The sequence below is a fragment of the Nelusetta ayraudi genome, unplaced genomic scaffold, assembly GCF_046127955.1.
Source record: "Nelusetta ayraudi isolate G7.1 ecotype Tasmania unplaced genomic scaffold, CSIRO-AGI_Nayr_v1 ptg000018l, whole genome shotgun sequence".
Taxonomy (NCBI): domain Eukaryota; kingdom Metazoa; phylum Chordata; class Actinopteri; order Tetraodontiformes; family Monacanthidae; genus Nelusetta; species Nelusetta ayraudi.
In genome coordinates, this window is record NW_027466068.1 from 643,178 (window position 1) to 669,875 (window position 26,698).

Here is a 26,698-nt window from a genome sequence, read left to right on the forward strand (position 1 = left end):
CTACTGGTCAACTCACGTGTAACTCCTCTTCTAACCGTCTGCACAACTTGTAATGAACGAGCCGGTGCGCCGTAACGGACATACAGACCCTTTTCAAAAAATCACGAAACCCGAAACCCACGAAAACAGGATTTTTGAAATCCTGTTTTCGTGGGTTTTATGAGCTGGAAGCCCAAATTATGTGAAAATAAACAAATGCCTACTTGAAATCACTTAAATTGTGGGCCCTGAATCTATAATCTATGAAAGTTTGACTTTTTGAATGGAATTATGGAAATAAATTAACTTTTCCATGATATTCTAATTTTTTTGAATATGGTCTGGAGACCACGACCAATCTCCAGTACTACAACACTAGTTGCAGACCATTCATATCAAATTTTCACATGCATTGCGATAGCTTGTTTTATCACTCAGAGGTTGATTAGAAAAATTTCTAGACTTCAAATTTTTAAGTCAAACTCATAAAACCACATGACTAATAAGCTTTCATCGAGGAGTAACTCTTGTTTGACATTTGAATCTCAACACATTGGAAATAGACTTTGTGACGAACACATGGATCTTTATTGACTCTTACTACATGTTCTTATTTAACAGTTTGTTCTTTATTGTCAAGTGAAAGGAAGTGTTCTGACTTAGTTAAAACAGTCCAACTGTGTATTTTATGTCCACGTGTTTTGTTTGTTTGTTTGTTTGTTTATTGCTGGCCATGATTGTGGCACCTCTAACAATATCTCCAGCAGCAGCATCACAGTCTGGGGTGCCACTCGGAGTCGCGTGACGTCAGCTCGTCTCCTCCGGTTTGGAGAAGGAGCCCAGCTGTTTGGTGTTGACGTCCCTCAGCTGCTCCAGCTGCCTCTGGCCTCGCCGGTACAGGTACTCGATGTGCATCACGTCCGTCTTCTTGATGCGAGCGTTCACCCGGAACTCGTCGCGGATGCGGGGGATGAAGCCTGGCTTGTCCTGGCCGGCCCGGAGGAACTGTCGGTACAGGGCCAGCACCTGCTTCTGCAGCTTACTGTGCCGCGCCATCGCACACCCGGCCTTTGCCACCACCTAGGGGCTCACTATCCAATCAGGAAGCAGGGTGACACTGGCAGGTAAACAGATGCTGTCGGGGATCGGGAACCTCCAATGTGTCCTGGCTGGGAAGTTGGAGGTACACAGTCGTTACACAGGAGCTGATTCACAACTAGACACCGCCAGCAGATGTGTGTGAGGTCAGTGAGGTAGAAGGTGAAGGATCTGGTTAATTTTCACCTGTCGGGAGGGAAATACATTGAGATTAGTGGCAGATACAGCACATTCCATTGTCGTATAAAACTGATTGGTTCATCAATTCAAAAGGGGGAAAAATGAATTATGGAAACAAACACAGCTGGGTTATAGTGCTGGGTAATGAACAGCAACAGGACCAGTAGCAACAGCTATTGTGGATTTCTGAGTTATTGGAATCAAACCAAGCACACACTCGAATACAGCCCGATGCTGACTTATTTCCCATGAGACCGAAACGAACCGGATTCACTCACCGGTTCCACAGCGCACACCGAGTCGCTTCCGCTCACTTGTCAGTCAGCAAAGCATCAGTCAAAGCACCAGTCGATCAAAAGCACCGTCAGGATAAAATGCTGTGGCATGCAGCCAGGGCTGATGTGAACAGTTGGAGTGACCTTACAGCAGCGCGTTACAACACCACCGAGACGTCGCAAACGAACAACAAGCTTCCTGTTGGGGAATTTCACACTAAACGTGTGTATTGTTCACATGGACTAACAACGGACATCGCAAAAGGCCACAAGATTTGACAGCGTGCGTCATCGTACTTCCGTCAAATTATAAGCGTCTTTTTGAAACCAAAACACACACACATGCTGCCGCTTTTGGCGAACAGGGGAGGATGAATAATGTCGGAAAAGTCGAACCGGAAGAGAAAGAAGCACTTCCTGCTTGGCTCCCAGGCGTCAAATGTCGAAACGGAGCAGCGATCGACGGCTCAGGATCGCAGGATGGAGAGTTGACACGGCCGAGGAAAGACAGGTGAGCTTCATTTTCAGTAAAAGTCCATTAATGTCTTTACTAGAAAAAAAAATAGATCACAGTTTCTGGATGACATTCACGCTGACATGTAAGCGTTCAGCTAAGCTCGACTAATATCAGGGTCCTCTCACTTCGTTATTGTCTTTTATTTTCCCCCTTTCTTTGTTTTTGTTTGTTTTTTAAGCTGTGCGCGCTGCTCTGACAACCGTTTAAATTCACAGCGATATTTTTTGTTTGAGGGCGAGATGAGGCCTCACGACGGTCTGAAGCTTCGGTTCACTTCAGAAATCTAAAGCTTCTGGAAGCGTCAGCCCGCTCTACGGCGCCATCTCCTGGACACAAAGTGTACAACAGGCACTGCGGCACCCACCAGTCAAAAAGTTCGCCCACCCCTGTATGAACAGAGCCACATCCCATTTGGACACTTGCTAAAAAAAAACAGTGTGGACAGTCAGCCCTAAAAAAAAAAAACACGGATTTGAGAAGAAATCTGATTTGAATCAGATTCACCTGCAGTCTGAACGCAACCTTTGAGATCCTCGTGTGCTTTCGCCTCCCGCAGGCATGGAGGTGACGGAGGCGGAGCAGCGGCGGCAGGTGGAGGAGCAGGTGGAGAAGCTGCTGGGCGGCCAGGGCCTGGAGGTGAGCGGCTGCGACGTGGCGCTGGAGCAGAGCAAACCTGCCACGCTGAGGAAGAACGTCACCTACATCGTCTGCGCCGTCATCTTCAACGACAAGGTTGGCCTCCCCGTTTGTGTGTCTGTGCTGTGTTGACGTATATATTTGTTGTGATGTATTTGTGTGTGTGTGTGCGTGTGCGTCAGGAGGAGGTGCTGATGGTGCAGGAGGCCAAGCCGGACTGCTACAAGCAGTGGTACCTCCCTGCCGGCCGGGTGGAGGTGGGTGAGAGCCTGCAGGAGGCGCTCAAGAGGGAGGTGAGTGATGGTGGTTAGGACACGACCACGAGCAGCCCCGCCTCCACCCGCTCACCTGCTGACTGTCTGCAGGTGAAGGAGGAGGCGGGCTTCGAGTGTGAGCCCATCACTCTGCTGCTGATCCAGGAACAAGGACCGCAGTGGATCCGCTTCATCTTCCAGGCCAGGGTCACAGGTCAGAGGTCACGCCAGCCTTAAAGCACCACTGCTAGGCCTCAGCATCATGGACCTGCACCTGCAGGGGGAGCACACTGAAACATTCCGTAGGGAATAAGAAACTTTAAACAAAGAAATAGGCTCCTACAAGCCCCTTCACTAGCGCCCCCTCCAGGCTGAAATATGTACCGCTACCTCTAACCGTCTCCCTGTTGTTTTTCCAGGCGGGACCCTGAAGACTCTGGCAGAAGCCGACCAGGAGTCTCTTCAGGCGTCCTGGTGGGACCGGCAGTCCCCGCTCCCCCTGAGGGGGCGGGACATCCTGCGTCTCATCGACTGCGGCCTCAAGTACGGCTGACTCACTTTGAGCCCAACTGACTCACTGACTGATTGATCTGATCAGATCAGATCAGCTGACTCTGGTCTTCTGCCGCCGTGCTGCCTTCAGGTACCGTCAGGATCCCTGGCATCCCGCCACCCTGCCGATGGGCCTGAGCTGCCGCCACGTGCTGCAGAGGCTGGTGCTGGTCTTCTCCAACGCCCAGCAGCAGGTCTGGCTCCTGCTCATCAAAGGTGAGGGAGGCAAGGCAAGGCAAGGCAAGGCAAGGCAGCTTTATTAAATAAATATTATTATCATTATTATTATTATTATTATTATTATTATTATTATTATTATTATGTAGCGTATTTCATACAGAAAGCTACGGAAGCGTATTGCATTCACTTGGCAAACAAAAAAAATCTCTGTTTTTCAGTGTCATTATTTCTGTTTTTCGTGCTCATTTTTTTCCGCTCTATTTTCCCGAGGTAAGAGAGCATCGGAAACAATCGCATCCATTCTTTCATTGAGAGCGAGATATAATGCCAGCAAACATGGCCAGCTTGTTCAGTTCAATCCAATTCTATTTTGACATGGGTTTCAGACACTGGGAAATAGTCCTGTCTTTCAGTGACATGGATGGCATTACAATCAGCTTATCAACTTTACGTAGGCATCTGAGGACTTTGCGGTTGTTACGAAGGAAAGCCCATTCAGATATTGTCCACATGGCAATGTTTCTCTGGGATCAATTGCATAAACATGGCATCATGGCTCCATGGATACAAAATGATGCATTTGAAGTGCATTCAGACTGGCTACGTGGTGTCACCACCATAGAGCACATCCATGCCGTAGAGTCACCTGTCAACTGGAAAAAAAATTTGCACGAAAAAAACAGAAATAATTACACTGAAAAACAGATATTTTTTTAATTTGCCAAGTGAATGCAATACGCTTCTTTAGAAAGCAACTCAATGCGCTTGACATGAGTAAAAGTTCATTTAAAAGCATTTAAAAAACAAAGAATGCAGAGTATTCAAAGACAACGTGCAGTATAATGAAGAGAAATAAAGGAGAATAGAAATAAAAATCTGATAATAAAATATAATAAGATGACTAAAAGCACTCAGTCGTCTCTAACCTGGATTTAACCTGTGGCTGACGTCACTGTCAACTTCTCCCATGTGTGTGCAGCCTATCAGCCAGATGCTGCTTCACCATGAGGCCGCCTCTCCCATCCCTCCAGACTTTACCCACAATGCTTTGCTGAAGCTGATGGAGCTGCTCTTCTTCCTCCCCTCTCGCTCTCTCACAGCTCCGGCGCTCCACCTGCCCATGGCGGCGGCGTTGCGCACCCACGCCGTCACCTGGGCGGCCAACATGGTGGTGCAGGAGGCGGTGCCGTCGTCCTACTACGACCACGACGTCAACACGCTGGGCGTCCTCAGCCTGCAGCACGACGGGCGGCAGCACGGCCGGACGGATGGCGTGTGCTTCAACACGCTGGTGGCGCTGCTGCCCGACTACGTCCGCCGCGACGAGGACGGCGAGAAGGTGGAGGCGACGGGGGCGGAGCAGCGGCCGCCCGCCCTGGAGAACCCTCGCTACGTCTGGCACCTGGTGCACAAGCAAAGCCTGAGGGAGAAACTGCTGGAGAAGCTGAAGAACACTTCCATCCTGCCGCTGCACAGCCTCTACTGAGCCAGCGGCCAATCACAACGCTTCTTCTAATTCATGGCCCAAGAAAGCAGAAAGTTCTGCTTCTATCACTTGGGTTTCACTCAGAGCCACAGTCTCACCGCGTTCACTACTGACCCCAGTGGAATTTAAAGACGCTGCTTTTGTTCTATTTTTTTTCTCACATTAACTTGATGGGATTGAAAACGGCACTAGGACGCGATCCACAAACACCTCTGGGGTTCTAGAAATCTAGTTGAATCTAGCTCTATAATCTGTCAACGCACAGAATGAAGCACTTACTGATGTGTTCTAATCACTACGGCTGCACATTGCTGCCACTGGGGGAATAAAACTGGGCTCGCATGCGGCGTGTGAATCTTTTTAATCCGACCCGCCAGACTTGAAGGAATTATATTAATAATTCATAAGTAAGTCATAAAATGCTGTATTTCATCCCACTTCTCAGTGTTTTAAGAGTCATTTCATGACTATTATTATTTATCCCATGATGTAGTTTTTCTCCTGTGAGGTGGGGCATTAAAACACTCCATTCACCTGCTCCTGCTCCAGTGTGGACCAAGTACCAATCAGCAGATGTTTCACCGCCTGAACCGCCAGAGCAATAAAGCAGAAATGCTCTTTGACTCGAGAGAGGAAATGTTCCTGACCTGGATGTTGCAGCTCAACAGTTTTGTGCGTCTGTGGTGACATCGGCGTGGCGTCTGTCGGCAACAATCTGGCGCCTCAGAATTAGAAATAAAATATCATCTTCCCGACTTTTCTGGAATTTGTTATGTTTTTCTAGCAGAGAAGCAACTCTGTCGTCCCGACTGGCCCCTCGGGTCATTAAAGTTCACTCTGACACGGCAGGAAGTTGGATGGAGAATTCTTTATTGATGAGCATCATCACGTCATTGTGTGCAGGTGTCAGCTGATCTCAGGTCTGCTCTGCCGCCTTCTCCGCTCTGGGCTTCCTCATGTAGTTGTCGCTGAGGCTCTTCAGGTGTTTGGTTCTGTTCTCCAGGCGCACAACCCACTCACCCCTCAACCTGCGTGCACACACACACACACACACACACACACACACACACACACACAAGCTGTCAGGTCCAACTATGGGAAAGACGGCGTGCAAACGTGATGTTTGAGTGGGTCACTGTGTGGAGGCATCGGCGGCATCTGTCTCTCATTGTTGTGCTGGACAGGAAGATGAGAAAAAGATATAAAAGGTGTGTGTGTGTGTGTGTGTGTGTAACCCAACCCCCGCTATCAGCTGTCCTCACTGTCTCCCCGCCAGCTTCCTGCCGTGTTTTCTGGATTATTCCATTTGTTCTTTTAGCTGCTGATAATCCTGCTGACCTCAACAGAGGCAGGCAAACAGACAGGCAGGCAGGCAGGCAGACAGACAGGCAGACAGACAGACAGATAGGCAGGATGACCTCAAGCAGGCGTGGGCAAACTACGGCCCGGGGGCCATATGTGGCCCCTTAAGCGTTTTAATCCGGCCTGCTGAATTTGAAGAAATGATATTAATGGTAAGTAAGTCATCCTTTTCCTATTGGACCATCAGGATCCAATGTAAACCTGTGAATTTAACAACACTAAAGAAGGAAGGAACTCTTCAACGACCACCGGTGTGCTTTAAGGCGGCCGCACACTGGACCGCCCTCAGGAAAACCTCTGGGCATGTCTGGAGTTCACAGCTTGGCCTCCGCACACATGCTACCCGGTGGTTTGGAAGCTGAACTGCAGCCAGGTGCTAGCCCAGGTCATTTCATTCCATTCTGACATTGAATATTAGCAGTCACAAGTGCCATCAAGCTGTGTGAAATATAACTGATGGCTGGATCTGCTTCAAAAAATAATTGCAAACCATTGTTTCATCACGAGAAAACAAATCTTGAAGAATTTATGAAGGCTGCTGTGTTACAAGCAGCGGTAGTAATAATAATAATATTAATGATATGACAGATGATGATATTTGGATTAATTTGAAAAGTTCAATAAAGTGGAATGGGAAGTGCGCGGTCGGCACGCCCAGGGCTGTGGGCCACAGGTCGGCGCCGTGACTCCGGGCCTGGTTCCTCGTTCTGTCTGTTTGCCTCTGTCTGTCATCGCCGTGTCATTATCACCTCGACACACGCCGCTCCAGCATCTGCCGGGGTCAAACCCAACACTCATAATTAGCGAGGGGGAAGAAGTGGCCGGCGGCTGGTAACAGATAGCGGGGGATCAGGCGGAACGCGGCACTGATGGCCAGGGATTAGGGCTACAGAGCCACGGATAGCAGGGGGATTAGCTGCGACTGGAGGAGGCCAAGGCCGGGGACAGGAGGGATAAGACTAATGACTGGACGCTGAATCAAACAACACGTCTAACCAGCACTCCCCCCCCCCCTCATCAAACTAATCAGGAACCTGTTTTATTGTTGGGGGACTAAAGACGGGCGAGGCAAATATTTATATATGCACACCAGCAGTCAACAGTTTGGACTCAGCCTGTGAACTGAGTGTCTTTTCTTTCATTCTCATGACTGCTGACATTGCAGTTTCTCACTGAAGGCATCAAAACTGTGTCTGAAAACACAGGGAATCATGGAGGAAACAATAAAAGAGTTAAGATAACTCAAACACGTTTTACATTTCAATTCTTCTAAATAGCCGCCTTTCATCAGAAGCATATTTAGAGTTGTTGAAGGTGTTTTGCTTTGCTGCATTATGGCAGATATCTTGCTCATATATTTGATGTCTTCAGTGTCTGCAGTTGTAAAGTTGTAAAGATAAAACTGATTGCATGCGCTTGTGAGTCCAAACTGTTGACTGCTAGTGAATATTTCTTGCTTTTAACTCATCCAGCAGCCAGAAGCCGAGGCGCTGCTGTCAGTGGGAGGAGGGCCAGCAGGCCGCTCAGTCGAGTGGTGTTAGGCTCGGCTCGGCCCGGCCCGGCTCGGCCCGGCTCGGCCCAGCCTGTGCTCTGTCCCGCCGTGTCCTCCGACTCGATGAGAGACAAGAGGTGATCTGTTTTTAGACACGCGACGTCCGTTGCCAGACGGTAACATCCAGCGCAGCCGAGGCTGGTCACATGATCCGCATTCAGATCAGAACTTCCTCCAAAGATAGACGACCACGACCACAAAGACCACGACGGCAGCGGCGCAGGAAAGAGACAATGTTTGGTTTTCTTTGCCCTCTTAAAACAGGATCTACTGAGACGCTGTTCTCCGACTGCAGGTTTACTTCCTGTTTCTGTCCTGAATATGACATCAAATAAATCACCACTCATTCATTTTGTAAACAGCAGGTTTGGCCCCCTTCACCAAAAGGAACCCTCACACAGTCACAAAGTGGCTCCGCTTGACAAAGAAGGAAGGGGGATCCAGCGGATGAAGAAAATGTTCCTGAATGATAAAAGTAGAAATTTAAAAAAATGACTTTTTTTTGACTGCGGACAAAACCCAGGAACCCTGAGCAGCGCCTGGCTCTCTGCTACTTTACACAGGCAGTAATATTTGTCCAGCTGCAGTCTGGAGCCGCCTCCAGCTTCCATTGCAAAGTGTGTGTGTGTGTGTGTGTGTGTGTGTTTTACTGAGTGTGTGAAGAGCCTCCTACTTCTCCAAGGCGCTGCTCTGCATCCGCTGCTCCTCGCTCTCCGTCTGCTGACTCCGGTTGCTGATCCGCTTCTCCCAGAAGGACTTGATGCACAGCCGGTCGTGGATCAGAGCCAAGTTCATCTGTCGGTTCAGCCAGAACCAACCCGTTTAGAGGGTTCCAGAAGTCTCAGCAATCTTACTGTCGTTGCACATGACTGCGCCATTCCATATCTATTGACTGAAGTTATTTCCTTATGATCAGATTGGTGATAAATCATTAAAATATTGTATCGTTCGATTGTTGCCACACTGTCAAAAATGTTAATGACTAAATAAAACACAAAAACGGTAAATATAAATGTGCTTAATGTAGCTGGAAGCAAATGAGACCATCTTATTCACTCTGCACAAACAAAACCAGTTTGTGAGTCGTTGGGGGATCACATTGAATCAAAGTAATTTTCACAACAAAAACACATTTTTAACAGAGTGAATAAATCTGTTTATCATGCGTTTGTCGTCACGACAACGACAACCTTTCAAAAAAGAACTCAGAAGCCAGTAAATCCACCACGACAGCAGACAGGTGGAGCTTTTCTGCGTGAACATGACCTTATTGTTAGAATCACCTGCGATGAGATCACATGACAGACAAAACGTCTGGAATTAAAGATAAAAATATCTCATTGATCTGAGACCTGAAGGAAGAGAAAAGACAAACCTTTAAACCAGCGTCCGGCAGCCTGGACGAGTGTGTGTGAGACCGTGTGAGTGTGTGAGTGTGTGTGTGTGTCGACTGCGTGTTCTGGGATTTAACTGGACCACAGGAACGATGGGGGAGGGAGGAGGTGGGTGGTGGTGGTGGTGGGAGGGGTAAGGGGGGGGCTTGATGGACCAACAGAAGATCAGAGGAAGATCTCAGAGGTGTGACATCATCATCATCATCATCATCAAGCAACCATCACAAATGGGAAGTTCAAAGATTGTTCCAGAAGAAGAGGCGTTACTTTTCCGGTTGCACTTCGTGCATTGTGGGTAACGTAGTCAGCGGCAAGAGGAGAAGGAAGAAGCCTGTGTGTGCGTCGAAGTCCTGGAGGCTCCTTAAAAGTTCCCAGGAACCGCAAAGACTTCACACTGTCTCCATCCGTCTCTCCATCCCTCCATCCAGCGGCTCTCAGTTTCCTCCAGGGGCTCCGTCAGCTGATCCCGCAGCTCTGCACTCCACGCACCGCCGACATCAAGTCACAGCCGCAGGAGGGGGTGGGGGAAGTGGAGGAGGAGGAGGAGGAGGAAGAAAGGGAATCTGGCCAAGAAACAGAAAATACATAAATGTTTACTGCTGGAGTCATCTGAGTACACACACACACACACACACACACACACACACACACACACTGCATCCTGACAGCTGTCACATCTCAGGTAATTAAAGATGAAGTCGTGTTGCAGTGTGTTGGAACATTTACTCAACACTCGGCAAGAAAACTGATCCAGACAAATGATCTGTGCTCATAATGAAGTCATTCACAACCCTGAGTGAGTGAGTGTGTGTGTGTATGTGTGGACGGTGTAGGTGTGAGACATACATACTGTAAAACCAGAAAGGCACACTGCGAGTATCAGAAAGTGCTTCGACAATGATGTCATCGCTGCAACATATTTCACACACCCCCTGCAAGTATGTTTGTGTGTGTGTGTGTGTGTGTGTGTGTGTGTGTGTGTGTGTGTGTGTGTGTCAACCACATGCCTGACATTTGAACTCTCTGGGGAAGGGGGTTGAGGAGATGAGAGCTGATCAAAACGCCGCCGAAGTCACCCGTCAGAGGGCCAATTAAAGTCTCGGAGTCACCGAGGCTAATAATTTAGGCTAATAATTTAGCACGTTAGCGTGCTCTCCGACTTCGGCCGACCGAATCAACGCCAAACCAAAATAAACCTGACTGCGCCATAAAGACACGGCTCCGAGAGTCCAACTTGGACCCTCGGGAGTCCGCCTTTAAAAGTTGGAGTCAGTTCCCGGTGGGTCGAGATGTGATTAGACGGTGACTGGAGAGGAGCCGTGGTTAGAATCCAGGCTCGAGCTGTGAATGTGTCTTCGCCCAGTGGTCACTCGAGGTACTGCAGCAATTTGATAATAATAATAATAATAATAATAATAATAATAATAATAATAATAATAATAATAATAATAATAATAATAGGCTCAAAAAGCATTTTCCCATTACACCGCAATACAAAAATAAACACCTCCGAAACACCTGACGGTGCGACTGTGACCTGATAAGCTGTTCATAGCAAATCTTTCTATTGCAGATTCGTCAGTCATATCATTTGCGGAAGGCAAAAACTTTTTCAGCGTATGGCGCTGTGTTAGCAACTCCATTCAAATGAATGGGCCGCCAGTTTTATAAATTTCATAATGAGTTTCTGGAAAATGGAAATGTGATGAAAGTTAGTATAATAGAAGAACGTCAATGAGTCAAACAGCCAGAACTGCTGGAATGTTGAGGAGGACATTAGATGTTCAGCAAAATAACGTGTATTTTGTTTCTCTGTTAACATAAATGCGGATCCAACTTAACGTGTCGCCTCCTCTGGTTTAACTGTGTAGCAGCCCCCTCGTGCGGCCATTGGGCAACATCGCAACCGGTGCCCCCCAGCTCTCAGCATCTTACGACTCCTGGTTCAAGTCACATGGCGCCGCAATTTGCCTGAAGTCACGTGACAGACCCCAAACAACAAATATGACACCACCACCATCAACAACAATAGCAAAAACAAGTACATTTTGTTGTTCAAATTATTGATGCATCAAATTAGGAATGAATTATCTCTGAAAGTGATCGATCATAATTATCAACATGTTCCGATAGGAGTACTGACAAATTGAGAGTTCAGCATAATAACCACCTCCCTGAGTAACTCTGTGTGTACTTTATACTGCAAACTCACGTACAACATTCAAGTACTTCAGTCTGTCACAGTTTTTCAAAATAAAGTTCAGTTTGATGCTGAAACTGGAGCTGAGCTGCTTCTGTCCTGACATCAGCTTCCTGTTTAACACCAAGAAGAACATCATGTCAGAGTGTGTGTGTGTGTGTGTGTGTGTGTGTGAGGAGTGGTGTGAACATGTGATCATGTCTCAGCAGGTAAAAATAGCACACACACACACACACACACACACACACACACACACACAGAGTCAGATGTCAGTAAACACGCTGGTGCTGAAGTGAAGGTGAGCAGGACGTAAGCTGCCGCTCAGGTAGGAAGTCACTATCGTTGCTTCTGCTCTCGGTCGGCTGTCACTGTGTACTCAGACAGGAAGTGGGAAGATTAGCAGCAGTGAAACCAAAGATGTTGATCATGAGGAGGCTTCTGACCTACAGCCAGGAGACGCCAGGGTGTGAACACCACAGAGGGCTCATGGGAAGTGGAGTTCCACCTGCTTCTGATCGCATGTTGGCATGCTAACAGCTAAAGATTACAAGATGTTTACCATCACAGCATGCTGGAGCTAACAGTGACTGAGTGCTTTCAGGATGAAGTGTTAGAGCATTGTGACCTGTTGGTGGCGCTATTGAGCTGATAAAGGGTTAGGACCAACATCAATAACTGGGTTAGGATGAGAGATAAAACCTGTTCCAGGATCAAGATCAGAATCTGGTCCAGGATCAGGGTCAGAACTTGGTTTGGGATCAGGGGCAGAGTTTGGTCCTTGATCAGAAACAGAACCTAGTCCAGGCTGGTTCTGACTGATTCTTCTCCCTCCTAGTCCTGTGTCCAGGAGGAACCATGGGTCTGGGGAGGAAGCTGGACGTCCCGGTCCAGGACCTGTCCCTCATTAGAGGGCTGTGGGAGGTCCGTGTGAAGAAACAGAAGCAGAAGCAGAAGAAGGAGCAGGAGAGGGTGGAGAAGAGCGCGCTGGCCAGGTGAGACCACCAGCTGGCCCTGTCAGTCAGCGGTGGGGTCAGGGGTCAGCCCGACCAGCCACCACCATCATGTTTTCAACCCTGCCCGTCATAAATCAAACTCAGCTTCTATTAATAAAGACAAAGTTCTCTCAGGCTGGACTGCAGCACAGCTTCAACTGGAAACATTTCCTGCATTTTCATCCTCACTACAGCCAATCTCACCGACTGTTGTTACTCACCGATGGTTTTAGCAGCATGAATAACACCGGCGGCTTCTATTTATATCTGTGTGTGTGTGTGTGTGTGTGTGTGTGTGTGTGTGTGTGTGTGTGTGACAGGATCGACCAGGAGTGGCAGTATCGCATCTACTGCAAGAGCCTGAATAGCAGCGAGCGCCACTTGCTGCATCGCTACCTGGAGAGGGCGACGCTGAGCCCGCAGGCCCAGGCCGGCTCAGGTGAGCGGAGGTGGACCACGCCCCCTCCAGCCGTTTATGTTTGTGGGAAAATGCTTTGTGGGCCTTATGGAGTTTTTGGCTGCAGTACCTCGAGTGGCCACTGGAAAAGAAAAAAAAAACACGCCTGGCTGCCATATTGGCTGTCTGGTACCCAGTTCTTATAATACATCCATTAGTTGGACATGCTGGTGGGAAACAGCACCCCCCCACAGGCAGGCAGGGGTAATTACAGTCAATGTTTTTGTCCATTTTTTTTGGAGGCCTTGAAATATTTCCTCCTTTCACTCTTGCCGATTGTGGTGTCTGACATGTGTTGTTGTTGTTGTTTTCCCAGAAACACATTGTGGTGTTGACCTGTCAGGGGGGGAGCAGCAGCAGAAGGAGGAGGGGCAGGATGAGGACGTGGATGAGAAGCAGCTGAGCTTCCAGCTGGAAGGAGACAGTTGGAGGGTGAGTTGGACCTCAGGGTCGTGTCATGGAGCAGCAGCAGCCGCTCACTGTGCTGCTGTGGTTGTCGCCCCCTGCAGGACTTCCCTAGGGAGCTGCAGTGGATGACCTACCTGAGGCAGTGGCACGTCAGAGGAACCAGGATCTGCCAGCTGCCCGACTACCTGGCCCAGTTCAGCCAGCTCAGTGTGCTGGACCTGCCCAAGAACACCATCAGGGAGCTGCCGCCGGAGATCGGTGAGGAGGGGTGGAGGACGGGTCATGCGGGATCAAAGGTCAGGAGGACGGTTGGACACACTCTCTCTCTCTCTCTCTCCTCAGGTAAACTGGGCCAGCTGAGGGAGCTGAATGTCAGCTATAACCGGCTGAGCAGGGTTCCTCCAGAGCTGGGTGACTGCGGGAGCCTGGAGAGGCTGGAGCTGACGGGGAACCACCTGGCTGAGCTGCCCTTCGAGGTGACACAGGCTGCTAGTGTTGTGAGAACTTCCCTCCACCGGGCTCCTCCTCCCACTCAGATCATCCTGCCTGCCTCGCTTTGATCGCTACATCAGCCCTGTGTGATGTCACAAAGGGAAGCGACAACCTCTCCCACAAAAACCTGTTAACCTTCCGGAGTTATTGGGGCTTTTTTGTTTTGTTTTTTTAGCAGGAGGCTGCAGACAGACAGCTAAACATGCTTCAGAATAGTGTATTATTATACTAGTATAATAATATATATATAATAGTGTATATTACTATAGCCTCCCTCTTAAAAAAACAAAAAACCTGATGACATAGGGATGATGTCACAAAGGGACGTCAGCCCTTTGTCCTGTATCTCTCTCTCTCTCTCTCTCTCTCTTTAACATATATATGTATATATATATAAATATACATATATATTGAAGAGAGAGAGAGAGAGAAAATGTTGGGAATTTATTTTGTAGGACACACAATTCAAGTATTTCAATAATTTATTTACGAGACGTGATAGAAAGTGGCCTCACGTTTTTATTTTTGTGGAATGAATTTGAGCGCTATGGAATAAATGTGGGTCGCGACTTCACGATTAAAACAATTAAAAAAACATAAAAACATAGAAGATCTGGCAACAACTCTTGTCCGGCGCCTAAGAACTATGGGGGTAACTGACGGTGTCCCCGCCGGCAGCTGAGCGGCCTGAAGCGGCTGGTGCACCTGGATGTAGCGGAGAACAGGTTCGTCTCCATCCCCATCTGCGCCCTGAGGATGGAGCGGCTGCAGCTGCTGGACCTGAGCAACAACTGTCTGAGCGACCTGCCGCAGGACATGGACAGGTGAGTGCTGACGTGATGACACCCGGCGGTCACATGACTCCTCCCTCCAGCCCTCCGATGACCCGCCGTGCGTCTGCAGGCTGCAGCAGCTGGAGACTCTTTTCGTCCACAAGAACCAGCTGACGTATCTGCCGCACTGCCTGTGTAACATCGCCAGCCTCAGCATGATCGTGGTCAGCGACGACGAGCTCGTCTGCATCCCCACCAGACTGTGCAGCAACCCCGACATCAAGTACACACACACACACACACACACACACACACACACACAGGGGTGTGACCTTTTCATTAATATTTAAATTAGATGCATGACATCATTGGAGCATGACGGGAATTTTACGACTTTAGCGGTCGGTAACGAAAAAGTCTGGCACGACCTCTGACACACACACTCATACACACACACACACACACACACACACACACACACACACAGACGCATGCACACATGCTGACTAAAGACAAAGAAGCAAATAGCTTAAATTCCCCCAGGTGGTTGAATGTGAAAACTGCACCCTAGTGGGCCAAGATCTCAACCCTGTGGAATTCCTCCAGAATATTTTCTACATTTGATTTATTATTATTATTTTTTTTAATCTTTCAAATCTGGGGAAGAAAATTTAATCTTAAAAAAATGTAGACACCAATTCAGGCTAAAAAATTTCATTTTGTGTTACTGAAGTACAAAAGAGGAATTAAATTAAATTATTAGACTTAGACTTTGTTTATTGTCATTGCAAAAAGAATGTGTAAAGCAGCAGCTGCTCTCACTTACCTCGCCTCTAGGTGGCGACTCGATGTGTCTCTGCGTGGAGCTTCTGCTGGTCTCAGCTGCCTCTGTTGTCGCTCGTCAGGTTCATTCGGCTGCGTGACAATCCATCCAGGACAAAAGAAGAGAAGAGTTTGAAGAAGGAGAAGAAGAAGAAGAGGTGGCGGGAGCGGCGGGAGCAGGAGAAGGTGAAGGACAGCGGAGAGAAGGAGTTCATTGAGACCTACATCAGCTCGCTGAGGGACCGAGGTGAGAACAAACATTGTTTTAATACTCAGCAGTGGCTGCGTTTCCATGACAGCTTTTCGCAAAATAAAAGCGATATTTCTAAAATTTCAACAAAGTACAGTTGTGGTTGAACGGTCCAAGTTTAACTGTTCCCATCACCAGTTTTTTATTGCCGTATTTAGGATTTGTGCAATGCTGGGGGTCAAGGAAACGCAGCTAGTGATGGCCTGGGTGTGAAATGCACTGCCTGCCACTGCGATTTGGGCCAATTTGACTAAAGTTCAGCTGGACTGCTGGTGATGCAGGAGCAGCTGATGGTGTTTTTTTTTCTTCCACCACACCAGACGACGTCCCCTACAGCACCACCAAGGTGTCCATATCCTGCCTGCTGTGAGGGTGAGCAGGACGGAAGCTGCTGGTTGAGAGTTGGTTGGAAGAGGCTTGGTCGGGTGAAGAAGTCACAGAGGTGTAGAAAATCATTTAGGAGATTTATTAGGGCTCTTTTTCTGAGGCCTGAGTGGTTTACCAGCTTCCTGTTGGTGGCACCGTTTGCACTCACGCAGTAGTACTGCTGAACTGGAGCCACAGAGAAATAAAAAAAACTAGAGACAACTAGTATTCTAGGATGAAATTAGTTTTGAAAACTTAAGTTTTCAAAACTAATTTAAAGGGTTTTTAAAACGTTGGAGAAAGTTTGGTAGGTAGGTTTCCGAGTGAGTAAGTAGCTCATTATTCCCGAAAAATTGTCATTCCAGAATGAGAATTACCAGATCAAGGACTCCAATCGCATACGGTTTCATCAAATATTTAAAAAAAAAAAAAAAACTATATGGAGGTCGTAAGGATTTTGAATTCAATTTATCTGTAATTTCAGAAGAAATTTGCTGAAAATTTTAGGAGATTGAGAACTTTTTTCCCCTCTGCACAGTGAGTGATTATTTAGACTTTAACTGGATATTTGGCATTACAGCAGTGATCAAAACAAAGAGACAAGTCATGTCATTGACTTAGACACAATCATGATGATGAAAACCTGACTTTACATGAAACATTCAATTTTGCAATAAAATTCTAATAAAACAATTAAAGAACAAACTATAGGACTTTGGATTCCAGTGAAATAATTTTTTTTTTTTTTTACCGTTGTATACTTTTGCGACTGTTTTGTGTGAAGGTTTGTGCATGCCAGTGTGATGCTATGACTGGTTGGATCTTTTTTATTTGCTTTTCTAGCAGAAATTTAATAAATGATGGAAGACTGAAAAATAACTGCAACTGTGTGAACTTTGTGTCTTCATTTGGTTTGTGAAAAATTGTCAGTCATCGGTCATCGACGACGATCAGAACAAAAAATGTCCACGGCCAATAAAGTTCCATACATAAACATCTCTTTATTAATAATAATGTCGTTATTATAGATATTATTGAAAATTATGTTCTCACTGGGATAAAAGAATGCGACAGCGACACAACACACAGGACGCCGTGCGGCATCTCTTTGCTTCTATATAAAAACTGATATGACGACGTGACAGAAGATTAGAGGCACATGTTGAGAAATTAAAGTGCAGCAATCAGGAAACGTTCTGCATTAGGTACACGGGGGAGGGGGCGGGGCCAGGAAACAAACAAACAAATTTAAAAAAAACACCCCCCCAAAACAATCTCAGTCAACGCTCAAGATTCATCCTCAGCAACAAACTCGAAAAAGGCTGCCAGCTCCCCCTGGTGGTCGGGGTGTTGCACTGCGAGTTTCATTTGGAGTGAAAAGACGAGCTACCGCTAAAACACCGCAACAGCTGCCAACACCTGTGTACTGCCCCCTGGTGGCAATAGATTGTAACACAAGAGATTCTATGGCGCAAAATGTGTCATCTCCTCCGTTGTTGCTGGAGACGCAATGATTTTGAAAATTGCTCAAAAAACTTACAATGTGATTCATTGAAATACAGAGACAACAAAAAAGCAGAAGTTGGGATCCTGGATACGGATCTTTCTGATGAGACTTCAACGCACCACCAGCGTGAAGACCAGGGAAGTGAGTCTGCGTCTGAGTAAGGATGAGGGAGGAACTCTGTAGAAAAATATTCAACCTTTTTCATCTTTTGAATTTCTGACATCAGACGGATTCCTCCTCCTCCTCCTCCTCCTCCTCCACCTCCATCTCCTTTGAAATAAAACCAGCGCTGGGGGTCGTGGTGTGATTGTGCTTCACCAAGCTCCGCCCACACTGGCGTGCGTTGGCGGCTGGGTTTCCCCTCCCTCGCCGCCGCATTGGTTACAAGGATCATCGATCAAACTGGAACGTTTTTGAGCGTTACAGTAACGACTGTGGTTTGACGTCCGTCAGGGAAAATAAACAACAACAACAAAACTTAAAGCAGAAACAACAAAACAGCGAGATGGCACCGTTTGGTTGGTCGAGCAGCGGCCACGAAAACCGCGTCAGTAATGAGAAGAGATGTTTTCAGGATGAACTGGCCTGAAGAAGAAGAAGAGGAAGAGGAGGAGGAAGAAGAAGAAGAAGAAGAAGAAGAAGAAGAAGAGGAAGAAGAAGAAAAAGAAGAAGAAGAGGAATAGGAGGAGAGTGGAGACGCGGTGCAGGGCGAGAGGAGAACCAGGCCGACAGCAGCAGGAAGCCAGTTCAGTGCAGCCGCTGGTCGCTCTGGTCCCGTAGTTAAACCACCAAAACTCCTGGTCTGGTGGGACTTTGATCGTCCTGGCCGAAGAGAAGAAGGTCCTGCTTGAATCCAGAGGAGGAGGAGGAGGACGAAGAGGAAGATGGAACAGAGGAGGAGAAAGGGGATGAGGATGATGGGGATGAATGTGAGGTTGATGAGGAGAATGATAATGATGAAGCAGCAGGTGTCAGTGAGCCTGTGTTGTCCAGACAGCAGGCAGTCTGGGCTGGAGACATGTGCTGCCCCCTGCAGGCGACGCCAGCAGCAGCTCTCGCGTGGTGAGAAAAACAAAACAAACAAAACAAAGCAACGGTGCGACCTTGGCAAAACCTCCACCGCTGACGGGACACAGAGGGAGCGACTTCAGAGAAACAATGCGACCTTGAGCGCCAGCAGAGGTCAAGGTCGCTGGCTGAGAACGGAACTCCGAGCGGGAAGGAGAGAGGAATTCCTCTTCAGTTCTCCCGTCCTCTCGACCTGCTGGGGGCAGCGCCGAGCCCTGATTGGTCTGTCGGGTCACATGCTGCTGTCCTGCAGCAGAGGCTCGATGTCCTCGGCGTCGCTGGTGGGCGTGGCCAGGGTGCCGCCGAGTGGGGCGTGGCCAGCGGCGCCGGCGCCGGCCGCCCCCAGGCTGGACTTGCGGGCCGAGCCGGACTTGGCGTCGGGCAGCCGGTGATGCTCAGGGATGAAGATGGCCACGAAGATGGCGAAGAGGACGGCACACGCCCCAAACAGGAAGGGAGGGCCGGGGATGAAGGTCTTCTGCAGGAGGGGGGAGAGAGAGAGAGAGAGTGAGAGAGAGAGACAATGATGGCACTGTTTGTGTGTGTGTGTGTGTGTGTGTGTGTGTGTGTGTGTGTGTGTGTGTGTGTGTGTGTGTGCGCCTGCGGGCCTGCCTACCTCGGCTGGTGTTGAGGTCCTTCCAGCTGCTGGCTGCATGTCCGTCAGCTCCACGTTGAAGAGGAAGAAGATGAAGCCGTAGAGAGCCGGACCCAAACCGTTACACAGCCCCCTGATGCCCGTGATCATCCCCTGGGCCACGCCTGCACACACACACACACACTTTGGGTGAGAGTGGGTTCCAGAACCAGAGCGATACTTCTTCTTCTTCAGATGTTTTCAATTCAATTTGAACAACGACAGAAATACACTGTTGCCACCAGCACGGCGCAAAAACACCACTGTCCCTCTGACTGCTGCTGATTCTCAGCAGTTTGCCGTCTTCTCCTCCTTTGCTGCTACAAATGTTGCATTTTGCTGTTTCCTGATTCGCCGTCATGCAGTGGAGCCACACTGGAATCTTTGGCTCTGCACTAACTGTCACTCTGATGTAAAAAAAAAGAAAACAAGAAATCTTTCGTTCCCGCCCCCCTGTGATGTGAAAGCCAATCGGCAGCCACTTTAGATCTCGATGCCGAGCTGATTATTGGCTGGCAGAGGCTGAGATTAACTTTAGTGGAAGAATTGGAATTTGGCACCGAGGGATGATTCACTTTCAATTCCCATCACCCCGAGAATTCCCCAAAAAACCTAAATATTGCGAGAGGCCGTCGTGCGCAGACAGGTGAGCTCACCTTGCTGGTCAGGTGAGGCGCTGTGCGACACCAGAGCAGAGACTGCTGGGAAGGTGATGGAGGACATGGCCGCCACCGTCCCCGCCGCCCACATCATCCTGGGGAATCAAAGCAGGAAGTAAGCGGTGGAGGGGAGGGGGGAGCAGGCAGGCAGGCAGGAAGCGATGCCGAGGGCGGGGCCACTGACCAGGGCTCGGAGCCGAAGCTGTACCAGACCAGCTGGAGGAGCTGGAAGCCCAGACCCAGCAGGACCGTGTTCTTCTTCCCGATGGTCCTCATCAGGATGCTGAGGAACAGAGTCTGAGGAGGAGCAGAGCAGAAGGAGATCACAGAAAGCTCCGCCCCCACGCAGCTTTAGCTCCACCTGCTGGCTGGTGGTTACCTGGGCCACGATGGAGAGGACGCCCACCATGGCGATGAAGGCGGCGATGGCAGCAGGAGAAAACTCAATCACCTGAGAGACACAGCAAAGAGTCAGCAGCCCCATCAGTGTGTGTGTGTGTGTGTGTGTGTGTGTGTGTGTGTGTGTGTGTGTGTGTCACCTGTCTCAGGTAGAGGAAGAAGCTGGAGTATTGTCCTGCTTCAGGCAGGTAGGAGAGGAAGACAGTGACGCAGATGAGCAGCACCGTGCTGTCCTTCCCCACGCGACGCAGAGACTGAGCACACGACACACAAAACACACAGGCGTCAGCCCAGCGGCCAATCAAATCGCTTGCCCGTCACCCTGAACGACCAATCGGGGCGTCTGACTCGCTGGGACTCGGCACAACACGGGCCGAAGAGGAGAGAAATCCATGTTCGCAGACAGAATGAGATCACCGGTCGTGTGAGCGGTCATGTGACTCACGGCGAAGGGGTCAGCCTGCTCCCAGGAGATGGGGAAGCCCCACGTCGTCAGCCGCACCTTGTCGGGCAGCGACTCGGGCACCACGAAGAAGACGAAGGCGATGTCGGCCACGGCGATGATCGTGGCCACCAGCACCACCAGGCTGTCGCCGTAGCGCGCAGACAGGAAGTCCCCGATGGCCGGGCTGGTCACCAGGCTGGCGGCGAAGGTGGCCGACACCTGGGGGGTGCAGGGAGGGAGAGAGCCACCAGGGTGTTTAGCTCTTCATTGAACTGGATGGACTACAGCTACTTCATTACCTTTCTTACTGTAAACATCATTTCTTCAAGTTCAGTGGGCCGGATGAAAAAGCTTAATGGGCTGCGGTGTGGCCCCCGGGCCGTAGTTTGCCCTGGTTTATATTTAGAGGCTCTTGTTTGTCTGAAGGTGCTGAGTCACTTGGAGCACAGTGTCAAACCTCTGGCCCGCAGTGTCATATTTGGCCCGCGAGGCCGATACTAAATACAAAGACTTTGTCCCCACTGTGTGTTTGAGTTTGACTCCCTGACTGAGACAATATGGGCGGGTGGGTGGGTGTGTTGATGTGTGTGTGGGTGTGTGTGTGTGTGTGTGTCAGTTGGGAGGCGGGGCTTCGCGGTTCAGTTTAGCTGCTTCTGCTTGGACTTCCTGTGAACCGCCGCACGGCTCCAGAATAGCAGGAAACGCCCTCGCGTGGCCGCCGCCCCCCTGTTCATACACTGTGTGGTGGTGGCGCCAGGGAGCCCAACCAGCCAATCAGGCGCCACCATGGCGCGCTGTTACGAGCGCGCTATTGCATCAACAGTTTCACATAGCAGCATCCTGCCGCTGTTCTGACTCAAGTCAGCGAGAGTGTGTGTGTGTGTTTGTTTACCAGTCCGTAGGCGGTGCTTCTCTCGTGCTCCTCAGTGATGTCGGCGACGTACGCAAAGATCACCGAGAAGGTGACGGCAAAAATCCCTGAGACCGAGATCAGAGCGAAATACCACCTGAAGACACACACACACACACACACACACACACACACACACACACACACACACACACACACACACACACACACACACACACACACACACACACACACACACACACACACACACACACACACACACACACAGTTTCTATGACAGTTTTTCACACAAAAGAAAATTTCAAAATTCCCACCCAGCGACTTGCAGGTGTTTCCATTGAATGGTGTGAGATCATCAGCTGGAATTCTGCTCCAGTGAGACCCCTCCCATTTCATTTTCACTGGTCACGTGACCCCGTACGTCACGTGCGCTGACGTGTCGATGTGAAAAAGTGTTTCCGTGACACTTTTGTGATATTCCTCTGTATGGATACGCGTGAAAATTCACCTTGTGAGAGCCTCAAAACCTTTCAGCCGTATTCCAGAGGTTTTTCCAACTTTAAGTCGTTTCCATCAGCAGTTTCTCACAATGATATTTAGGCAGAGAGAGATTTAAGTTTTCTGGGCCTGATGATGCCTCCGCATCGTTTCTCTTCCGCTGCTTTCAGAGTGACTCTTCCGACCAGGATCAGCTGATTTGGAACCCGACGCCTCAGTTTTAACTGCTCCGGCTCTGAAGCTGCTGGCATGAGAGCGCAGACGTCTGCTGTGATTAGCGAGCAGCATTTTTCCCTCTCCCTCCCCACCGCCGGGAAACAAAAGGTTATTGAGCCGGACTCCTGTTTAACGGGACAGTGAGCTCACAGTTCTGAGCAGCGGGGGGGTGGGGAGACGCTGGCTGATCTCTGAGCGGCTGATCCCCTCACATGAACAACATGTGACTGTTGAATGGCTTCAATGGTGGAGGCACCAATTTAAATGAACCGGGGGGGGGAGTTTATGACGCTGGGTACAATGAGTGAGACATTCAGGGGTCCGGGAGGTTTTATATTCTTCACAAAACATAACATAACAAAATAATCACAGCAGCGATCACGGATTAAAGGTTTCGACCCCCCATGAACTTCTCAGCAGTTCAACTGCAGCGCACGCAGGCACGCATGCAGACTCACCAGGGGCTGATCCTCATGAAGGGGATGGGGGCGCAGGTAAAGAAGACCGTCATGAGCAGAAATGACTTCCTGCCCCAGATGTCTGACAGCGCACCAATCAGAGGAGCCGACAGAAAGGACAGGAAGCCCTGGGCAGAAAGAGAGCACAGCATCAGTGGCCCATCGGTCACAGGAAGCCATGACTCACTGGATGCTTTCTCAGGCTTGGAGATGCCACCATCAATTCTTACCTTCACCCCCTGGACCAGGCCGTTCATCAGGAATGTGTGCTGAGGGAATGTCTCATGGAGGACCTGGAACACCAAGACAGTTCCTTCATGTAGCAACATCCATTTTATCCCCCCCGACTGTCTTTGATCAACTTCCCTAAACTGCTGACTGGCAGCACAGGGCACCAGAGCCACCAGGATGGATGTGGCTGGGTTGGCAGTGTGTGTGTGTGTGTAGGCTCGGTCAACACTGGCCGTTTACTCACGGTCAACATGGGTGTGGTCAGCAGGCCCCAGGCGAAGAACTCCAGGAAGATGACCACCACCGCATGAGTGACTTTGGCCCGGCCTCGGCCGTGCTGCAGGGGGGGAGACACACACACAGCACTGACATTGATCTGTGGGGAACCACCTTCACTTCCTGTGCACTTCCTGACCACTGCCTTCGCTTCCCAGCATTTCAGGCATCAGTTTTCTCCACGCGCACCTTCTTGTTTCACTCGCTGAGGGTTTTAATGTTGCCTTTTAAGATTGATTGGAGCGTTTAGCGTCAAGTTAATTTTGCTTTTGTTTTTTTTAGTGCTGCAACAATGTAGGTTCCCAATTTGGGGTTAATAAAGAACATATATCTTGCCTAGCTATCTATCGCTCTAGATAGATATCTATTTATATATCTTTCTTATGAGACGCAATGCAAACACACAAAACCAAACATACAGCCACTGCCACAAGTGCAATAATATCAAAATCATACAAGAAAAAAAGCAGTGTTTAAAAAATTTTGTGTGAAAAAAATAATCAGAATTCGATGTATTTTTGGAACATTCAAAAATAAAACTGCAGGTGGATGCCATCAGCTAAGGAAGTGAAGTAAAAAGGAAAAAAAATAAAATAAAAATCAGGTCTCGTTTATCCAAAGGGATCTGCTGATCAAACAAGCTAGCCGAGGAGAAGAATGTAAACTCCCGGAGTTTGATTTAAGGGGGGGAGAAGAGAGACTACAAGCTGCACCCATCAGGAACGAGCTCCTCATTATAATTCCATTAGCTTCCATCTTCACATTCTAGCGTAGTACAACCTCCCCTCCCCCCACACAGCTAGTAGGTTCTAAAGTTCATTTAAGAGCTGCGAAATGTGAAAATATAAAAGTGGCATTAAAACTGTGTACTGGGAAATGGATTTCACGGCAGCGCATCCGTAGGAAGCTTGTGTTTACTTTCCGAGAAACGCAGCGTAGACTGTCGAGTCTCCATGTGAGTGCACCTCTGGCAAAGTTCGGTTAGTGACTGGTTGATCAACTAGACCGTCAGAACCCACCGGGTCGGAGCCGAACTGGGCTGCTTGTCTGTTTAAACGTCTAAGTCGGCGTGACTTTGGCGTAAACGGCCAGTGAGCTACTGTTAGCCGCCGAAGTTGAAGACTAAAGACCCAACACATTCCAAAAGCTGGCGAGCTGCTGTGGCTGACGACATTAAATAAAATGTAAATAACAAAAAACACCGCATCATAGTGGTTTCTGAACGGTTGCATCACCACGGACACGGAGCGGTCACACGTCGTTTTGCTTTGATGTAAAAGTCAGTGCGTTAGCCTACGATGCTAACGAGACCGATGTTGTGTCCCTACTGGTTTCCGATTTAACTGGTTTCCTTGCCGAACAGCTGCAGATGGGTTGCGCCGCCGTCAACAGATTCGACACAATACTTTTGATTTTATTTGGAGGAAGGTCGAGTCCAACCCAACGCAAAATTGTCGATTTTTAATTTTTTTAAATTTAATTTTTTTTTTAGAATTTTTATTTTTAATGTTACTACTCCGTAGCGCTGCTACATAAGCACATTCGCTGTGGTAGATGTGGGCTGCGACTTTAAAATCGACGGTACTAAGAATTTCTTTCGAATCTGCTGACGGCGGCGCAACACATCTGCAGCTATTCGGCAAGGAAACTCGTTAAATCGGAAACCAGTACGGACACAACACTGGCTAGTTTAGCTTAGCTTAGCTTAGTTTAGCTTAGCGCGGCGCTTAACTCACCGAGCCCCGGACCAACATGATGTCGTTGGCCTCGGTCGCCGTCTTCTTTTCCAGGTTCATCTCACATCGTGGCGTGACGATTCTCACATCGAGTCCAAAGTGTTCCGCATCCTCCCGGGGTCCGCCCGTCTCTTCCAGGATGTCCCGCTCAGTGGTTCGGCTCTGCTGCGTCGTCTCTGCGCTGGCATGAATGGACTTCGGCTGTGTGGAAAAAAGTCTACGCGTTGACGAACCGACAAACTGTAAAGATGAAAAGGAGGCTTGGCTTTCGCTTTGACCAAATACCTCCGCTGACAGTTTTGACGTATGATTCCATACACCGAGACGCGCCGAAGGAGTGGTGCAATTTTCGCAAAAGCGACGTACATATGCCAAAGACCGATAAGCGCCGCCCGAGCGGGCTGCCTCTCACAAGTAAAAGAAGCACACTGTCAAGGGCTTGTCTCAGATCAGCTCCTACCGAGACCGAATTAGCCCGCGGGCAACTCAATGCTAACACATCTGACCCTGGATCAGCTCCGGCGTTATCCCTTTGGAACAGTTACACCCAAAGTGCAGAGCTCTCGCCCCCTGCTGGAGCACCACCCACACTGCAATGCAGATGGTGTTTCAAGAACTTGCTCAAACACGAAGGGACGGGATTTCGCAAAAGTGTTTGATATTAGTGCGCGACACAACCACATACCCTTCCCTCACTCGACCGTTTCTACAGTAACCGACGCTCCTTGCGTACAAAATAGGTCAACGGAGAATCTCAGTATTTGGCAGGAAGACACGATCAAAGCGCGCCGCCACCATTCGACGGGCTCACTATTGGGCAAGAGGGAGGAAGGCGGGACTCGGCGGTGGAAGAATTTTTGGCGTCAACTGCATGACTACACAACAAGCAGTGTCAAGGCCCGAACCATAACAAACCCCACTTCCGGAAAGAATGTTTCAACAAAGTAGAACGAAGACGCGTTACCCTGGACGTTCCGTCTGTGCAAATGAAGTAAAAAAAAAAAAGAAAAAAAAAAGAGACGTTTATTATGTGTATATATTTACCCCAATTCCCTTATAGTTTCATTGCAAACAAATTTCACCACCTAATCTGTACTTACATCTTTACAATGGTAGCATTAATCTAGTCAGAAGTAATTCATGTAACATTAAAACAACCTAAAAACTATTAAATTAAGCAAAATCAACCCAATCAAGAAGTAGGCCTCTCCTTCATCTTCAGTGTTGTGTTTTATATTTCAATTTACATGGTTTGTACCTTGTAGTGTTGTACTACTCGAGATTGGTCTTAGTTTCAAGGGAGGACTCCAGCTGCTGCCGTTTTACGCTCTGTTGGTGACAGCCAGAGTGACACCCTGTCCCCTTATTCCTTGTTAATGTATTTATTTGATTCATGAAGCAAAGTTGTTGCTATTTTTAAATGGTTGAAATGGTTAAATGGTTTCTGTTTTGTTGTTATTTTTCTTTGAAATATA

The 26,698-nt window shown here is 48.7% G+C and overlaps 5 protein-coding genes across 7 annotated transcripts; 2 read left to right on the forward strand and 3 right to left on the reverse strand.

The window, feature by feature from the left end:
- Positions 1 to 539: 539 nt before the first annotated feature.
- Positions 540 to 1,865, reverse strand: sdhaf1 (succinate dehydrogenase complex assembly factor 1). The gene is made up of 2 exons (XM_076025559.1): positions 1,536 to 1,865; positions 540 to 1,263 (listed from the first exon to the last, which is right to left on the reverse strand). Exon 2 carries the CDS (start codon positions 1,033 to 1,035, stop codon positions 787 to 789), a length of 249 nt encoding a protein of 82 aa, XP_075881674.1. The 5' UTR covers positions 1,036 to 1,263; positions 1,536 to 1,865; the 3' UTR covers positions 540 to 786.
- A 29-nt stretch (positions 1,866 to 1,894) lies between these two features.
- nudt18 (nudix (nucleoside diphosphate linked moiety X)-type motif 18) lies at positions 1,895 to 5,294 on the forward strand. 3 transcript variants are annotated; one of them, XM_076025556.1, is made up of 7 exons: positions 1,895 to 2,043; positions 2,606 to 2,781; positions 2,868 to 2,978; positions 3,051 to 3,153; positions 3,359 to 3,482; positions 3,583 to 3,716; positions 4,772 to 5,294. In XM_076025556.1, the coding sequence occupies exons 2-7, from the start codon at positions 2,608 to 2,610 to the stop codon at positions 5,155 to 5,157; spliced, it is 1,032 nt and encodes a 343-aa protein (XP_075881671.1). In that variant the 5' UTR covers positions 1,895 to 2,043; positions 2,606 to 2,607; the 3' UTR covers positions 5,158 to 5,294. The 3 variants fall into 3 exon arrangements, with proteins under 3 accessions (XP_075881671.1, XP_075881673.1, XP_075881672.1); XM_076025558.1 differs by having other exon boundaries at positions 1,896 to 2,043; positions 3,583 to 3,721; positions 4,772 to 5,196; XM_076025557.1 differs by having other exon boundaries at positions 1,897 to 2,043; positions 3,583 to 3,707.
- Positions 5,295 to 5,919: 625 nt separating this feature from the next.
- On the reverse strand, positions 5,920 to 10,776 carry LOC142887721 (protein FAM240B). The gene is made up of 2 exons (XM_076025560.1): positions 8,745 to 10,776; positions 5,920 to 6,185 (listed from the first exon to the last, which is right to left on the reverse strand). The coding sequence occupies exons 1-2, from the start codon at positions 8,864 to 8,866 to the stop codon at positions 6,074 to 6,076; spliced, it is 234 nt and encodes a 77-aa protein (XP_075881675.1). The 5' UTR covers positions 8,867 to 10,776; the 3' UTR covers positions 5,920 to 6,073.
- A 1,110-nt stretch (positions 10,777 to 11,886) lies between these two features.
- lrrc2 (leucine rich repeat containing 2) lies at positions 11,887 to 17,048 on the forward strand. Its single transcript, XM_076025562.1, has 10 exons — positions 11,887 to 11,990; positions 12,513 to 12,657; positions 12,978 to 13,096; positions 13,458 to 13,546; positions 13,624 to 13,780; positions 13,865 to 13,998; positions 14,693 to 14,838; positions 14,918 to 15,070; positions 15,693 to 15,856; positions 16,180 to 17,048. The coding sequence occupies exons 2-10, from the start codon at positions 12,521 to 12,523 to the stop codon at positions 16,227 to 16,229; spliced, it is 1,149 nt and encodes a 382-aa protein (XP_075881677.1). The 5' UTR covers positions 11,887 to 11,990; positions 12,513 to 12,520; the 3' UTR covers positions 16,230 to 17,048.
- A 153-nt stretch (positions 17,049 to 17,201) lies between these two features.
- On the reverse strand, positions 17,202 to 26,019 carry slc71a2b (solute carrier family 71 member 2b). The gene is made up of 13 exons (XM_076025561.1): positions 25,224 to 26,019; positions 23,456 to 23,548; positions 23,211 to 23,273; positions 22,981 to 23,108; positions 21,830 to 21,944; positions 20,938 to 21,156; positions 20,633 to 20,746; positions 20,473 to 20,544; positions 20,278 to 20,390; positions 20,091 to 20,188; positions 19,417 to 19,559; positions 19,014 to 19,278; positions 17,202 to 18,572 (listed from the first exon to the last, which is right to left on the reverse strand). The coding sequence occupies exons 1-12, from the start codon at positions 25,281 to 25,283 to the stop codon at positions 19,033 to 19,035; spliced, it is 1,464 nt and encodes a 487-aa protein (XP_075881676.1). The 5' UTR covers positions 25,284 to 26,019; the 3' UTR covers positions 17,202 to 18,572; positions 19,014 to 19,032.
- Positions 26,020 to 26,698: the final 679 nt, after the last annotated feature.

Excerpts from the sequence above, each read along its gene's own strand:
- slc71a2b (XM_076025561.1), bottom strand. The coding sequence starts at position 25,283 with ATGAACCTGGAAAAGAAGACGGCGACCGAGGCCAACGACATCATGTTG. Across the intron at positions 23,274-23,455 it reads TGACCACACCCATGTTGACC|GTCCTCCATGAGACATTCCC; the intron begins GTGAGTAAACGG and ends TTGGTGTTCCAG. Across the intron at positions 19,279-19,416 it reads GGACCTCAACACCAGCCGAG|AAGACCTTCATCCCCGGCCC; the intron begins GTAGGCAGGCCC and ends CCCCTCCTGCAG.
- LOC142887721 (XM_076025560.1), bottom strand. The coding sequence starts at position 8,866 with ATGAACTTGGCTCTGATCCACGACCGGCTGTGCATCAAGTCCTTCTGG. Across the intron at positions 6,186-8,744 it reads CAGAGCAGCGCCTTGGAGAA|GTTGAGGGGTGAGTGGGTTG; the intron begins GTAGGAGGCTCT and ends GTGTGCACGCAG.
- nudt18 (XM_076025556.1), top strand. The coding sequence starts at position 2,608 with ATGGAGGTGACGGAGGCGGAGCAGCGGCGGCAGGTGGAGGAGCAGGTG. Across the intron at positions 2,782-2,867 it reads CCGTCATCTTCAACGACAAG|GAGGAGGTGCTGATGGTGCA; the intron begins GTTGGCCTCCCC and ends CGTGTGCGTCAG. Across the intron at positions 3,154-3,358 it reads CTTCCAGGCCAGGGTCACAG|GCGGGACCCTGAAGACTCTG; the intron begins GTCAGAGGTCAC and ends TTGTTTTTCCAG.
- sdhaf1 (XM_076025559.1), bottom strand. The coding sequence starts at position 1,035 with ATGGCGCGGCACAGTAAGCTGCAGAAGCAGGTGCTGGCCCTGTACCGA.
- lrrc2 (XM_076025562.1), top strand. The coding sequence starts at position 12,521 with ATGGGTCTGGGGAGGAAGCTGGACGTCCCGGTCCAGGACCTGTCCCTC. Across the intron at positions 12,658-12,977 it reads GAGAAGAGCGCGCTGGCCAG|GATCGACCAGGAGTGGCAGT; the intron begins GTGAGACCACCA and ends TGTGTGTGACAG. Across the intron at positions 14,839-14,917 it reads CTGCCGCAGGACATGGACAG|GCTGCAGCAGCTGGAGACTC; the intron begins GTGAGTGCTGAC and ends GTGCGTCTGCAG.